Source organism: Marmota flaviventris, chromosome 2, assembly GCF_047511675.1.
Source record: "Marmota flaviventris isolate mMarFla1 chromosome 2, mMarFla1.hap1, whole genome shotgun sequence".
In the NCBI taxonomy this organism is placed as follows: domain Eukaryota; kingdom Metazoa; phylum Chordata; class Mammalia; order Rodentia; family Sciuridae; genus Marmota; species Marmota flaviventris.
In genome coordinates, this window is record NC_092499.1 from 110,853,192 (window position 1) to 110,868,093 (window position 14,902).

At 44.6% G+C, this 14,902-nt stretch overlaps 2 protein-coding genes across 3 annotated transcripts in view; one reads left to right on the forward strand and one right to left on the reverse strand.

Annotated features, from left to right (window-relative positions):
* The window catches only part of Znf609 (zinc finger protein 609), a 241,650-nt gene that overhangs the window by 198,433 nt on the left and 28,315 nt on the right, over positions 1-14,902 (forward strand). The gene's annotated exons all lie outside the window — the stretch shown is intronic.
* On the reverse strand, positions 277-13,494 carry Oaz2 (ornithine decarboxylase antizyme 2). The gene is given in 6 exon segments (XM_027924365.2): positions 277-1,487; positions 1,895-1,980; positions 2,743-2,918; positions 3,711-3,791; positions 3,793-3,868; positions 13,280-13,494. Coding segments are annotated over 6 exon segments (570 nt in total). The 5' UTR covers positions 13,300-13,494; the 3' UTR covers positions 277-1,356.

Consider the following 14,902-nt stretch of genomic DNA (forward strand, 5'->3'; position numbering starts at 1 on the left):
TGGATCCTAGGGAGAGAGCCTCTATTAGATGAAGGTGATTTTGTACATGCCTGTCTCTCTAGGGGGCTCTCGCAATGTGTCTTAGACTCCTAGCAACCCCAGGTTTCACAGTATAACACAGCCCCAGAGACCTTGGCCAACTTATCTGCCCTACTACATTGCAGCTTTCTCCTTGAGAAGCATGTTTGCACACCCCTATTAAGTTAGGCTCTGGGCTCAAAAGTCAGTAGTGGTAAGAAGTTGGTCCTGGTACAGGAATAAAGAACAGACCAACCATAACTTTAAATCAGTTTATTGACACAGTAACACAACACACTTTCCTCCCTGACACCCCCACTTCCCTTCACCCAGTCTAGATCTCCTGCCCCTTCCTTTCCCCTTAGAACAAGCTATTCAATGAAACAGAAAAGAAGGAGCCACTTTTAGCCCCTTTTCCTATTACCTCTAGGCCCTGCAGGACAAGGTATTAAAGCACTGCTCAGAACCTGTTAGGGGCAGTCAGCACTATGCTCAGCCAGCCAGAGGCATTAGGTCCCTAAGAACAGATTCCCAGGCCCTGAGTTGCTATTTCTTCTCTCTGCTCTTTGTGACCCTAGGAAGGAGACCTTGGAGCCTGAGCCACAGGAGCAAGAACTCCTGGCAATAGTTTGAGAGTTGGAATTTAGTGTTTCTTAAGGCCCAGGCACCCCAAAAAAAGCCCTGTCATGGGAGTGAACTTCAATGCCCTATTTAAAATGCACTGATAACATTAAACAGATTAAGCCAGCTTAACCAAATGCCAGAATAACACTAAGCTGTAAAGGAGGAGGGGGTCAGACCTGCTTACACCAGGCCAGACACAAATGCACACAGAAAAGCCCAGGTGGAGTCAAAAAACAACCCAAGGACACTGCCCAAAAGCCTATTTAGGAGCCCCTGGGGTGACAGGAAGCAAAGAAAGAAAATACATTAAGTCTTAAAAACCAAAACAGAAAGCCCAACAGTAGGGGAACCTGAGCCTGACAGTGCTGTCCACCAGCCCTTGCCCCTGGACCCAGATAGCCCCTCCCCCTCTAGGCAATGTCTTCCCCTAGGCTAGATAGAGCACATCACACAGCGCAGTTTAAAAAGCTTCTAATGCCAGTTCATAAACATCTTCATTTACTATTGGTGATTACATGTGAATAATATGTTTATACTGTTCTTTATGGAAAACAATTTCAACGAGTCAACTCCAAGAACACAATAGGCAACCCTCACCCTGAGCCCCTCAGCGTCCTTCCCTAGACAGCAAGGAGCCCTCTCCTCTGTCCCAAGGCTGCCTAACTTCCCCTCTTCCCCCACTGTGGCTCTTGGGCAAAGCATCCTCTATGACCATTAGTCCTCATCGGACAAGTTCTGGTCCAGGGGGTAAACCATGAACATCACATCTGGCCGAGAGGGGACGCAGGGATGACCTGGACGCACAATCTCAAAGCCCAAGAAGCTGAAGGTCTTCAGGAGTGGAGCTGTAGAAGATAAGAGCATAAAAAGGATTCTGATGAGAAAAACAAGGACAGGCTTAAAATCAAAGGAAAACTCCAAAGAAATGGAACAAACAAGGTTGTTAGTAATCCTTGGGCAACTCCCTTCCACGCCTGATTTGCCAGGGGCGGGTGGTGGCCGACACCAGTAATCCTAGATACGCTGGAGGCTGAGGCAGGAGGATTCTAAATTCAAGTCCAACTTGGCCAACTAGCAAGACCCTGTCTCAAAATTTTAAAAAAAGCAACTCAGAGATAAAACTGTCCTGGGTTCAATCCCTGGTACTAGGTGGGGGAAGGAGGAGTCCCTACTTACTGAACAGGAACCCTGTATCCTCCTCCCCAGACCCTGCTGTGCAGCCTGGAAGTCTTTGCCTGCTTTGACTCCTCACCTCTGTCTTCACGGCCCTTCCTGAAGCAGATGAAGACATAGTTTACTTTCATCTTCTCTTCAGCAAACTCTAGCAGTGCTAACAATCTGTAAGAAGCAAAGAAAACTAATCAGGCCCTTCTACTCCAAACCGTCAAAAAGAGGGGTTTTCTGAGCCAAACCACCAGCAATATAATACAGAAGCTCCAGAGAAGGTTCTCATTTTGAGATCTTGAGAGCCCCGAGTTCAGAAAAAAATAAGCCACACAGAGTCTTAAGAAAAATGTTATTGAATTATCTCTTCCTGTGACTAGTTCATCATCTGAAAGTAACACTGACCATCTTAACTAATGCAGTTCATAAGTCAAAGCTTGGGACCTAGAAAAAGAACCCAGTTCTCCAGAGATTACTGCCAACTTTGATAAGGTCACCTGCCACTGAGCAGGATACTGTGGGCCCTGCCATTGCCTATTTTCTCAAGAAACTAGAGCCACTCAAGAACTCTGTCCTCAGGACTGCTCCTTACATGGGCTGCTTGGAGGGCCTTGCCCAGTCCAATGGAATCCCACGGTATCTGCACCACTGTAAGGTGGCTCAAGAGAGACTTGATATCTGCTTGGAAGCATGAACCAGGGGGTGATTAACTAGTAGGCATTTGGTTAATGTGATAAAGATCTGCTTTAATTATAACCTAGAGCAGGCCTCTTTTACTGGCTAAAATTAACCTGTTACAAAATGGAATCTACTTGGGAAATCTAGAGCTAGGGAAGAAAGCATGGACTTCGGTTAAAAATCAGTTATCCCAGTAAACATAGGTCTGGGGACCTTCTTTTCCTCATTTGTTCCTTTCCCTTAGCACTTGCTCCTTACCCTTCTTTGCTCCCATCAGCTAATAATCCATCTGGGATTTCTACAAACAGACTCTGGCTGGACAGGACTGCATCCCAGCAAGAGACCTTCACCTCGGTGACCTCATATTGGAAGTGGACAATGTGAGGTTTTCCATCATTCACAGGGAGGTCCTGGGTCACAGTGAGCTTCTCGTCCTGGGAAGGAAAGCAGGACAAAGGACCATATCACTGCTGCCTCTGGCATGTCATATGCTTTCTAACCAGGTGGCACTAGGAATCCCTTAGGCCAAAAGAGGGCACAGGACAAGAGGGTATCCTGGAAATATAGACCCACATCTGGCTAAGTGAAGCCGTTGTTAAAACCAGTTGATGTTAAGAAGGGAAATGTATATTGAAGCATATACCAGGTACCAAGTATAGTGCACAATATGGTCCTATATATTAGTTTGACAAACACTTAAGGTGAGCATTAGTATTTCCATCTTAAATCTGACATTTAAGAACAATTAAGAATATCAACCAAAGCTCTCAAGGTAATAAATGACAAAGCTGAGATTCCAACCTAGGTCTGATTTGAAAGCCTATGTTTCTGCCCCCACCCAAAACCATGTTCTTTCCCTTCCCTCTGAAAGGACATTTGTGACGGTTTGGCTGGGGACTTGACCAACCAAAACCTGCTTTCAGGTGGACTGTACAATTCATATTATCACAATGTCAAGAGACTAGAACTCAGCTGTCCTGCTAACCTTCCATCCCAGTCTTAGAAGCCAGACCAACTTCTGGGCCTCAGTCACAGCAGATCAAAAGGCAGCAAATGGTGCCTCCCTCTAAAACTCCTGAAAAGCCACACAGCAGCCTCAGCTGAAAAGTCCTTCCCAGTCCCACTACTGGCCTGGAAGACTATGAAAGTGACAGCTCCCTTTGAGCAGCAGCTCAGTGGTATCTGAGAACTCTGCCCACAGATTCCCATCCCAAGTTCTTCCTTACCTTATATATTAGAGCTGAGAGAGAAGGATCCCTGCCGCCCCCTCGCCCACCGGGGATCTTCGACAGTGGGTGAGGGGCATCAGGAGCACCACAGAGGCCCCGGAACAATGTGCCTGCAGCACTGGAGCTGGGGACAGTTACTCAAAGGCAAAATACTACTGCAAGAGAAAGAGAAGATAATACAGTAAATGCCAAAACTTGAAAATTTAACTCAAATCCCATCCCAACCTTTCTCCTAAACAAGTGTTCTAAAGGCCACATCATTGCCCCAGTTCTTCCAAAATTGCCATTGCTCTCTTGAAGGAGCCCACCATCATGAAGAGAGAAAAATTCCAGAAGGCCCAAGGGAGTTCAACTGCATATGTCTGACAAGGGGAACACCTATCAGATATCTTCATACAAACACTGTGGCACTGGCCATATATCGTGGAAGGAACCACCAGATTCTACCTTGCCTAGTAGGACTCCAGACCTGTGCCCTGCACCAGTATCCCTCCTAAGCCACCAATGCCTCAACAACCTATGAGGCAGAATCACAAAACCTACATTCAGGCTCAGGAGAGGCAGATGGACTTTGGGAAGTCATATGCCACTGGGTACTGTGTCCCTGAGGAATTCCCAAGGCTACTTTCCAGTGATGGCCCCATCCTCCATCTGAACAAAGGAATTAGAATGAGAAATCACCTACTGCACGTTCCTCTAGGGTTAAGAACAAAATTAAATACGAGATTTGGCTCCCAGAACAATATTACTATGTCTGACTTTGTCCCTGATCTGCCACCAAATGCTGGGCCCACTTGCCTCTCTTTGCTAGTCATTTCATGACCCAAATGTGGGAATGTAGTAATACCAATGTAGTCAGAACAGATACTCAGTTGTAGGAAAGGGGCATGCTGGGAAAAGGTAATATATGCTGTGACCTGAATAAGGAAGCCAACAATCAGATGGACTACAGAAAGTTAAAAGCCCTTACAGGAGCTCTCCATCACATCCAGGTACCCTTACTGGGCACCATGACTTCCATGGAGATCCAAAGGGACTCCAGATTTCCACTACCTTCTTTGAATGGCTCCTTAAGCTGACCCCCAAGCCAAGGGCAAATGAAGCAAGACTTCATTCTGCTTGTCCACCAGGACTAAGCAACAGGTCTATCCTTTAGCCATCATATACCAGCCTCAGGATAACTGGAAGGTGGTGGACAGAAGTGTTGTTGTGGTGTGCTGGAACTAGCAAGCATTCCAGTTGAGACTAGAAATCTAAACCCATCACTGCTCAGCTTCTGTGGTCTCCAGATTTTAACTGGAGGCCTAAAAGGATAACTGAAAATTTCCTTGGGAAATGGAGTTCCCAGAGAAATATCTGTAAGCCTGAAGTAGCATCAACATCTAGGGATTATAAACCCATTCCCTACCTCTTGCCTATTCTGGAAAACCTTGGGGCATCCTCATCTCTACACTTAGCCTTTAAGTGAAAGGGGAGCGACACTTAAATTATACTGTTTTCAAATCTCTGTGCCTCTGAGGTTTGTCTGAAGGAGTTACTTTCTGCTGGGGACAATAAATTATTATATTTTCCCTTCCAACGTTTTAAGGGGCAGAAGAATACTGTCCAGGCAAACAAAAAAATAAAACAAGTGTGAGGGGGTTTCCCTACACAATGGTGCACTCTACATACCATTCCCTTCTCATTCCCCAGTGCCCCTTTTGGCATATAATGAGGTTCCTTTAGAAACACCAGGAAGACTGGGCCACTAGAGAAAGCTGGCCTGCTTGCATTGATCAGCAGAGTTACCCAAGAACTGGGCAAATCCCCTCTGGAATGGATAGTCACCTTGTATACCAGAAAAATTGCTTGGATTCACAATACAACTAGATCCAAAGCCTTGAAATTCTAAAATTTTGGGGCCAGACTCCCACTTCTCAGAAGAAATGTTTCTCAAAACTGTTTTTTTGTTTTGTTTTTTTTAAGTTGTAGATGGACACAATATCTTTATTTTTATTTATTTTTATGTGGTGCCTAGGATTGAACCCAGTGCCTCACACATGCAAGGCAAGCGCTCTACCACTGCCCTCAAAACCATTTTTTTTAAATATTTATTTTTTAGTTGTATTAGTTTAAATACCTTTATTTATTTATTTATTTTCATGTGTTGCTGAGAATCGAACCCAGGGCCTCACGCATGCTAGGTAAGCACTCTACCGCTGAGCCACAACCCAGGCCCCAAAAACCATTTTTACATAAGTGATTTACACTGAACCTCTGCCCTGCATTCCAACCAATATCTTTTTTTAAAAAAAATATTTATTTATTTAGTTAGTTAGTTTTTGGCGGACACAACATCTTTGTTTATATGTGGTGCTGAGGATCGAATCCGGGCCGCACGCATGCCAGGCGAGTGTGCTACCGCTTGAGCCACATCCCCAGCCCTCCAACCAATATCTTCATTCTTGGGTAATTTGCACTTGTAAACAATAGAAACAAGCCAAGCACAGTGGCACATGCCTGTAATCCCAGCAACTAGGAAAGCTGAAGCAGGAGGAATGCAAGTTCAAGGCCAGCCTCAGCAACTTGGTGAGGCCCTAAGCAACTGAGAAAGAAAGAAAAGCAGAAGCAATAGGGGCAATCCCCTGAAAAGATCAGAATATTGTGGGGAATTTTTGTTTTACATACAGAATCCCTCCTTTTTTTCTTGAAATAATCTCTGAAACGTGCCCTGCGTCCAGCACTAACCTATAATAAACTAGTGATATTTCTGGTTTCCTGATCTTTCTAAATAAATGCAACATGTCCATCCTATGGTAGTAAATAATTTAATTCCCTACTCTCACACATAAGGATTCTGGAGAGGCTTTGCTCCTCCCCCATAAAGTGCAGAAAGAAGCATGTGTTTGAGTGGGGGTGGAGTATGTCAGGACTCCACACTGGGATCCAGTTCCAGTTCCCTAAGAGAAACAGCTGGGGTTTGGGATAAGCTTGTTTGACAGTAGATGACAATAATTATCTTCTTCAGCCATTATAAAGCATCTGTTATTAGATACTTGCAATTAATGACAAACTGCTTCTCTGAAAGAAAATCTGACTGTCATTTCCTAGATGAGAAGGAAAGGAGGATGGGTATATATGCAGTAGTTTAAGTAATTAACAGGCATGTACTGGGCATGGTGGTGCGCACCTGTAATCCCAATGGCTCTGAAGGCTAAGGCAGGAGGATCACACAAGTTTGAAGTCAGTCTTAGCAATTTTGTGAGGGCCTAGGCAACTTAGAGAGACCCTGTCTCAAAATACAAAAAAGGGCTGGGCTGGGGATGTTGCTGAGTGGTTAAGGGTCCCTGGGTTCAATCCCCAATATATGCCCTGGGGGGGGGAGTGGTAGGGACAAAGAGGGTATTATGTATCCAGCATCCAGGGCAAGTCAGGAGATGATGGAAGATTGGAGGCTTTTGTACCTTTTATCTTCTCAGGTGTTACAGGACATGCCCTTAGAAACAGTCCTCAACAACAACAACAAAAAACAGTCCTCAAGATATAAATGAGTGCTACCATATCATATCCTGCTGCTTCTAATTTAAAGCATTTGTGAAACGCCTATCTGAAGTGTCCTTAACAGATCATAATTTCATACACTGACTACCAACAGGCAGTATATGCAGCATGTATTCCTGGAAACATTGATGCTACATCAAATTTGTATAATTTAAATCCTGTTTTTAAATATCTGGAGTACTTATTATTTAAAAGAATTAAATCACTTCCAGTTGATTTTATCAGTTTTGAAATATATATATATATATATGTTGGGGGGGGGGGTGATGGTGCTGGGGATCGAACCCAGGGCCTTGTGCATCAAGGCAAGCACTCTACCAATGAGCTATCTCCCCAGCCCCCTTGAATTTTATATTTGGTTTGCTCAAAGAAGGGTACCTGCTGCTACACAAAATTGAGATTTAATATAAAAGTAATTCTGTAGCCACAGAATCTAAAAAACACTTGAATTCAAATACTCTGATAAATTTTGATCAGGTTTCTCTTCAATCAGTGGCCTCCTCAACCTATTAAAAGTCTGCACCCTTTTTCTCATTTTATTTTTTTATTTTTTTTAAATTTTAACATTTATTTTTTAGTTATCGGCGGATACAACATCTTTGTTTGTATGTGGTGCTGAGGATCGAACCTGGGCCGCACGCATGCTAGGCGAGCGCACTACCGCTTGAGCCACATCCCAGCCCCCTTTTTCTCATTTTAATACCTACTAGAGATCAGATGGCTTTGGTATTACCTACCTTTGATATTAAGTAAGAGACATAAAAATCACATTTCCAGTATTATACATTCATTTCCCTCTTAACTACTTCTGATCCATTCATGTCTCAGGCCCTGCTTCACAAAATACTCAGAATGCCCTTATTTCCCTCACAGAGGCTGCTTTTACTCTAAGACTAGGAATATCTCTGATGACTAATCCTTATGTAAAGAGAGACCAATTCAGGGCTACCATCACACTTAACAAAAAAGAAACAGGAAGAAAGATGGGAGGTGATGGCCACCTTCAGACTAGTGTGACCATACAGGCTGATTCTCAGCTTCCAGTTCCCCCTTCTATCTGAGACAGGGGCCTTGGGCAAATGCCAGGCTAAAGTCATTTCACTAGGGCTGTTATGCATTCCAAAGGGAGTCTACTTGCTATGCATAATTATAAGAAAATGACATCACCAATCTGAATCACAGGCTAAAAGCAAAATTGGTTTTGGTTTATTCTCCACAAGAAACATATGTATGGTAGCAGCCAGAATATCTCTGCCCCTAAGGTTTGCCTATCATACAGCTGATGGTGTGATACATCTTCTACCAAAAGTAAATACAATCACATGTCTATCAAAGGCAGCTGCATGGCTAGGTAATCCTATTTTTAAAAAAAGATCTCAATTTTTTCACTGCAATCTAGTATTACACTGTATTGTAAGCTCATCACAGTCTCCAGCCGCTTCTCCCAGGATAAAATTATTTCATTTTTCATATTGTATCAAAGACCTAGGAAATTTTCTGAAGGCTTATACAAAGCATTTTCTGCTGCTGCTAACAGGAAAACTACCTGTCTGTTCACTTAAAGTAACAAGATTCTTGCTAATCTAATGACATTTCTAATCTATAGTTTTCCATCAGCCTTCCAAACCATGGCATCAATTTCAATCAATACTGTATTGTTTCAAAAAGGGATGAAATACTTTTTCTTAAAAATGAACATTTGTAATATCCTTCTATCCTCTCCCTCAGTACCCCCCACCTTTTTTTCCCCCTGAGCTGCTCTGGTGCTAAATTTGGATTTCTTGGCAGAATGAGAAATTGCTATTATTAGTCCATACTGCTTTCTGAAGCATCCAATCTGGAGGAATTCCTGATTATACAGGAGCTTCTTTCTCTCTGTAGGGTATTCTTGAAGGCACATCTTAGGAAAACTGGTTCTTCCACCCTACACTCAAAAAGCCATAATGCCAATAAACAAGGAAAATCATATTCTTTGGAAAATCCCATTACCCACAAAACTGTGAAGCTACTCGGGGTAATTCTGATATGCTTTTTGTACCCTGCTCACCTCCACCTTCAAAAAACCACCTGTAGAACCAAATGCTTCTCCCCCAAAGTCCATGAGTACACAGAATGATAATAACATAGCTATAAAGCCAGGGCTAGCTTTTCTCCAAATACTGTACTGTCAAAAGATATGAAACAAGCCCTAGACAGATACTGTCTCCCTGCCCCTCCAAGTCCAGACAGAGAAAGGCCAGGAAGCTTGATTTCCTCTTGGATTTAAACCTGATATTCAAAAAATATAATGAAGGGGCTTGGGGCTGGGGAGATAGCTCAGTGGTAAAGTGCCTGCCTAGCACGCATGAGTTCCTGAGTTCAATTCCCATCACCACATAAAAAATAAACAACAACAATAAAAATGATATTTAAAAATAATAATAATAATAATGAAGGGGCTTGTATTTCCGTCTTCTTCCCTCCCCCACCATCAAGAATTTTGACATTTTGGAAGCACCAATCAGAACAACACTGGAAAGGAAGAGCCTTGTTTTCAAAACATATTGCAAGCTCTTCAACTATTTCTTCCAGGAAACTAAGCCTCCACCTCCTGCATTTTTCACTGGAGCCAGGGAAGCTGGAAATCCCATCCCCCACCCAATGGGAGCTAAACTACCAGCCAACTCCCCCTCTCTGCGGATACAAAACACCAACAACACTGACTGGGAAGAGCATCCGGCTCTTATCGGAATCCCTAGTTAGGACTCTTAACAGGATTTCTTTTAGAAAGTTAGAGGCAGGCCAGAGGAGGCTGGGAAACAGGATTGCAGTAACTCAAAGAAACCAGACACCCTGCACACCCCACCCCACCCCCAGGCCAAAGTGGAGGAGCTTCATCCAAGGCCCAGCTCCAGCCCAGGCCCTGGCAGGGCAGCTGGCTCCTCCCTCCACCTGCCTCTCACATAGCCAAGCCCCTCAAATTACCCACACACTAAGCAAGGGCCCTAGAGACAAGCAAGCCTGTTTTGCCACTTAGGAAGCTGGAAAGAATCTTTAAGCTAAGCTAACCCAATCCCCCCCCCCTTTTTTTCTTTTTTACATGTAAGCACACTAGCTAAGGCAGAACTTAGAACTCAGGTCTCTCACACTCATTCAGTGAGGACCCTTATATGTTGGTCCCAAGTGCTCAACTCTGAGCTCAGCCTGGAAAGGACTTGGCATCTAGACCAGATGAGTACAGAGGACTCTATAGAATTACTGCTCAGCCACCCCACCTTCCAGAGACACAAATATTAGAACATAGAAAATTCATCTCACATACATACCCCTTGAGCAGGTTTTGCTGCAGGTTCCTCTGCTTCCCTCCACCCCTACACTTCAACCTGTTTTCTCTCCTACCTGCTCTCCATCCTCTACACAAGGCCCTCCAAACCACAGTTAACACCTTTTGCACCATTCAAGTATCTATCCACCTCCACCTCCTCAGCTCCAGAAGGACTGGGTTATAGAAGATGGAAGGAAAGGGGAATGCAATGAGGGTTGGATGTGGATAGCCTCAGAAAAGGAAAACATAAAAGCAGAACGGGATTGTAGGTAAGAAGGGCTTAGGAGGCAGAGATAAAAGTCAAAAAGGAACAAACCAGGAATAGGGAGTGAATTTTCTTTCAGTGTATGCAGAAAAGAAATGAAGGTGGGAAGACTAGATAAGAGTTTAAGAATTGCTGGAGATGTGGCTCAAGCGGTAGCGCGCTCGCCTGGCATGCGTGCGGCCCGGGTTCCATCCTCAGCACCACATACAAACAAAGATGTCGTGTCCGCCGAATAGTAAAAAATAAATATTAAAATAAAATTCTCTCTCTCTTTAAAAAAAAAAAAAAAGACTTTAAGAATTGAGGGAAGAAAATGGCTAATGGCTGAGAACCCAGTAACTGAAAGAGAATTTAAGAAGCTGTTGCATGTATCTTGGGTTCTTCTGGATAGTGTCTGAGAAAGACTGAGAAATCCCTGAGGAAGACTAGGCCCTTTTCAGTAAAGAAGAGATGACACTCACTAAAAAAACGTAATGATAAAAGTTAAAGTCTTTTGAAAGAAGAGAAGAAGTGTTTTTCAACTTCATTGGAAAGAATTACCCGGGGAGCTATAAAAAATACATGCCAATAACCAGCCCTACCCTAGGACAATTAGACCAATCTGTGAAAATGGGGCCCAGGTGACTTTTTCAAATGTGCAGTAGGGATGAAAAATACTAAGATGCAAGAAAATTGAAAACCCAGTTGGAATATATAAGGATGGTGCTGATTAATAGGAAATGTTATGCTGGAGACCATTTAGTAAGAAGGGAACCATGAGTGGCAATTATAGCCCTATGTGAAGAAAAGCATTAAGGCTATATTTATAAGAGAAAAGTAGAGCCTAGTTTAGTAAGGACCATGGCATGGTTTAAAGAGGATTTACAGGGAATGGATCTGCTTACAAAATAATGAAGCCTTACAGATGGGCAGAAGCCATAAGGGCAAATCTGAAGACAAAGGGTCTGGTGTGAGGAACTAATGAGCTTCGCACACATTTCAGAGGGGACAGCAACAAGTCTAGAGAAAAAATGAGGAAGGGAATTGGGTCTAAATTGCAAACAGAATTCACTCTGATGCAGAGGAACAACCAGGGCTAAAAACTCGAGAATGAGGAAAATATGGAACCATTTCAGAGAATAGTGTCTGGGGCAGAATTTTGGGATATATTTGAGGGTGATAAGTGAGAAGAAACTGCCTAGAAAAAGAAAAGAGAAAGAAATTTTGAGTAATGAAGTGTGCTTAATTTAGGCAGGGGAAAGATAAAAGGATTCAAGTTTAGATATCCAGTATCTATTTAGTATATTCAGTATTTAGATATCCAGTATCTCAGTTGCAGAAAGATATGCACCTTTCTCTTCATTTAATGGGGAGAAACTGGAATTGGGTTTAGGGATGGAAACTTGCAAGGTGCAGTGTCCAGAGTACAGGGCCTGATATGAAGGCATTGGACGTCCAAGGAAAGGAGGTGTTCCTTGAAAGTCTTTACTGGAAGAAGTACAGGGCTAAGTTCTGTGATCTGATAATCTTTAAGATGTGGTTCTGTGGGCTAGGGATATGCTTTTTCCTAGCATTCATGAAGCCCTGTGTTCAATCCCCAGCACTGCCCCTACCCCCCCCAAAAAAAAAAAGATGTGGCTCAATTAAGGTGAGAAAAGTTAAGAGTTAAGTTGAGATCCAGCTGAGAGAAAGTATTTAAAGGATAGGAGTGTTTAGAGTGGTGGTGGGACACCCTTAGGGAGAAAAGGACAAGAACCCACTTCAAATTATTTGAGGAAATAAAAGGAATGACACTGGAAGACAAGGGAAATGAGCCCCGAGAGAGGAGTGTGGAAGAAGGAAAGGAGAGAAAAGATGAAGCTGGAGTGAGGTGCCAAAAGGAGGGCTGGGCATCTTTGTAATGACCATTAGACCTGGAGTGGGGGTGGGGGGGTAAGGGGTCTAGTTGAGAACTGAAGGATAGAACCTGACTGGTGGGAGAGAAGCAGTGACAAGAAAGGGATCTGGTTGGTTGGGGCGTGTAGTTTTCACTAGAAAGCAGATTCAAAGCGGGGTCAAAGACTTACATGGGGATTAAAAATATATATACGGGGAGGATATGGAGGAGGCGGGGATATTCGGGGAATCTATTGGAAGGATAAAGCCCAGTGGGGATAAAGGGACACCTTTAAGGAGGGCACAAGGGACCTGACTGAAAGATTGGGTCCGGGTTTGCGGGAGCTTTAGAGAAGGAGGAGGCCCGGATGAGGGGGATGGGCCAGGCTGGAGGGAGGGGGCTAAAAGACGGAAAGAGGCCCAGTTTCAGGTCTGGAACTCAGACGGGGGTGGCTCAAGTGGGGAAGGGTCCGGTGGAGGCGGATGGAGCCCTGTCGGGGACCTACTGTGGGGGGTACGGAGGCCAGCTGGTTGGTGGGGGAGGAGGCCCTCTAGAGCCGAAGTAGAGAGGATGGGGGCGGGGAGCCTGGGCCGGGCCGTTACCTGTCCTGGGTGTTTATCATCCTCGGCGGCTCTGCTCAGGGTGGGAGGAGGCGGCGCAGGGAGTGGGTAGGTGGATGAGTGGGTGGGTGTGGGGTCGCGCGCGCGGGCCGATCTCGGCGAGCTAAGTCCCTGTCAGGCCGCGGGCCGAGAGGCCTCCTCCTGCCTCAGCGAGCGCCTGCCTCCAACTGACCCTCCCCGGCCGCCGCCGACGCCGCAACCGCCCCGCCCCCGAGTGGCTCATCTGCATAGCCCCACCCCGGAGCCGCGCGGTGTCCTGGGAAACTGGGGCCCACAACAAAGGGCAAAGCACCGCCCCACCTCCGCGCAGGCGCTCCTGGGGTGGATAGCGGTGGACTGGGATGCGGGTAAGGGGCTTCCGGATAAAGGCTGTTTTTAGGGAGAAACCGTAGCCCAATTGGTGGCGTGGCCGTGCACGGTAGCCTGAATGATGCATCGAATTTCAGGTTGTTTTCTGAAGACTAACCAAACCTAGTCCTAGTTCCCATTCCTTTTTTGCTGGGGTCAAGAGGGGCAGTGCCGTTTGTAAGCCTCTAAAGGATATTTTATTAAAAACCAAGTTGGAAATCTAAAGAGTACTACACACATATTAGCACCATCCCCAGTCTGAGTCCAAGCCTATAGATCTCAGTTACCTCAGCTCATAATGCAGATCAATAACCTCAACAGTGAGCTGAGATCAACTGTCTCTTCATCTTGGAGACACATCTCAGGTCAATGGTCCATGCTCCAATCACTGGCCAGTCACATGGTTATCAGAAGCCAAATCTCTGTAGGTCATGATCACAGCCACATCATAACAATTGTGGAAGCCACCATCACTGACTTGTTCACAGTCACTTCAAGTCACAATCAATGCAGGCTACTTCAGTCAATCATGCAAGGTTACTAATGCACAGCCATCTCCATTCACTATCCCTGCTGGTCCTTATCACAGACAAGTGCCAGAGAGTCACAGTCACTGTTGTATAGACACCTCAAATCATAGTCATAGCAGGTCACAATCACAGGCACTTCAAAACAATCAGGTTTTTAACTCTGTTCATAGTCAACCCAAATTGCAATCAAGAGATAGTGTACTTTCAGCTCATAGTGGGTCACTGTCACCTCAAATCATATCCATTCATTTATTCAACAATAATTATTGAGCAACTACTTACTATGTGCCTCAAGCATGGGCTAGAGTCCAGGAATACTCAATGATCAGCTAGACAAGGTTCCTGCCTTGGATGTCACAATCTGCTCTAAGTGAGAGACATAGAGAGCCCATCACAATACAAGGTGAGTGCTCAGTATGAAGGAGGCAACAGAGAAAGTAACTAGGGAAGAAGGATGGCTTCCCAGAAAGTATACCAACTCCATACCAGAGTCACTATGACCTCTAGTTCACAATAGCCCCAAATCACAAATGTCACACATCATGGCCATCTCAGGACACAATGTTGAACCCCGACACAAAGAAAAGACCACCGACTCCAATTTTAAATCAAATTAAAGCAAGCTTGTATTTGTGTACACAAAGAGAGCTGATCAGCGCCTGTCTCTCCTAATGCAGGCCAGTAACCCAGCTCTCCAATAATGAGATTTTATAGCACAAAAAGTTGC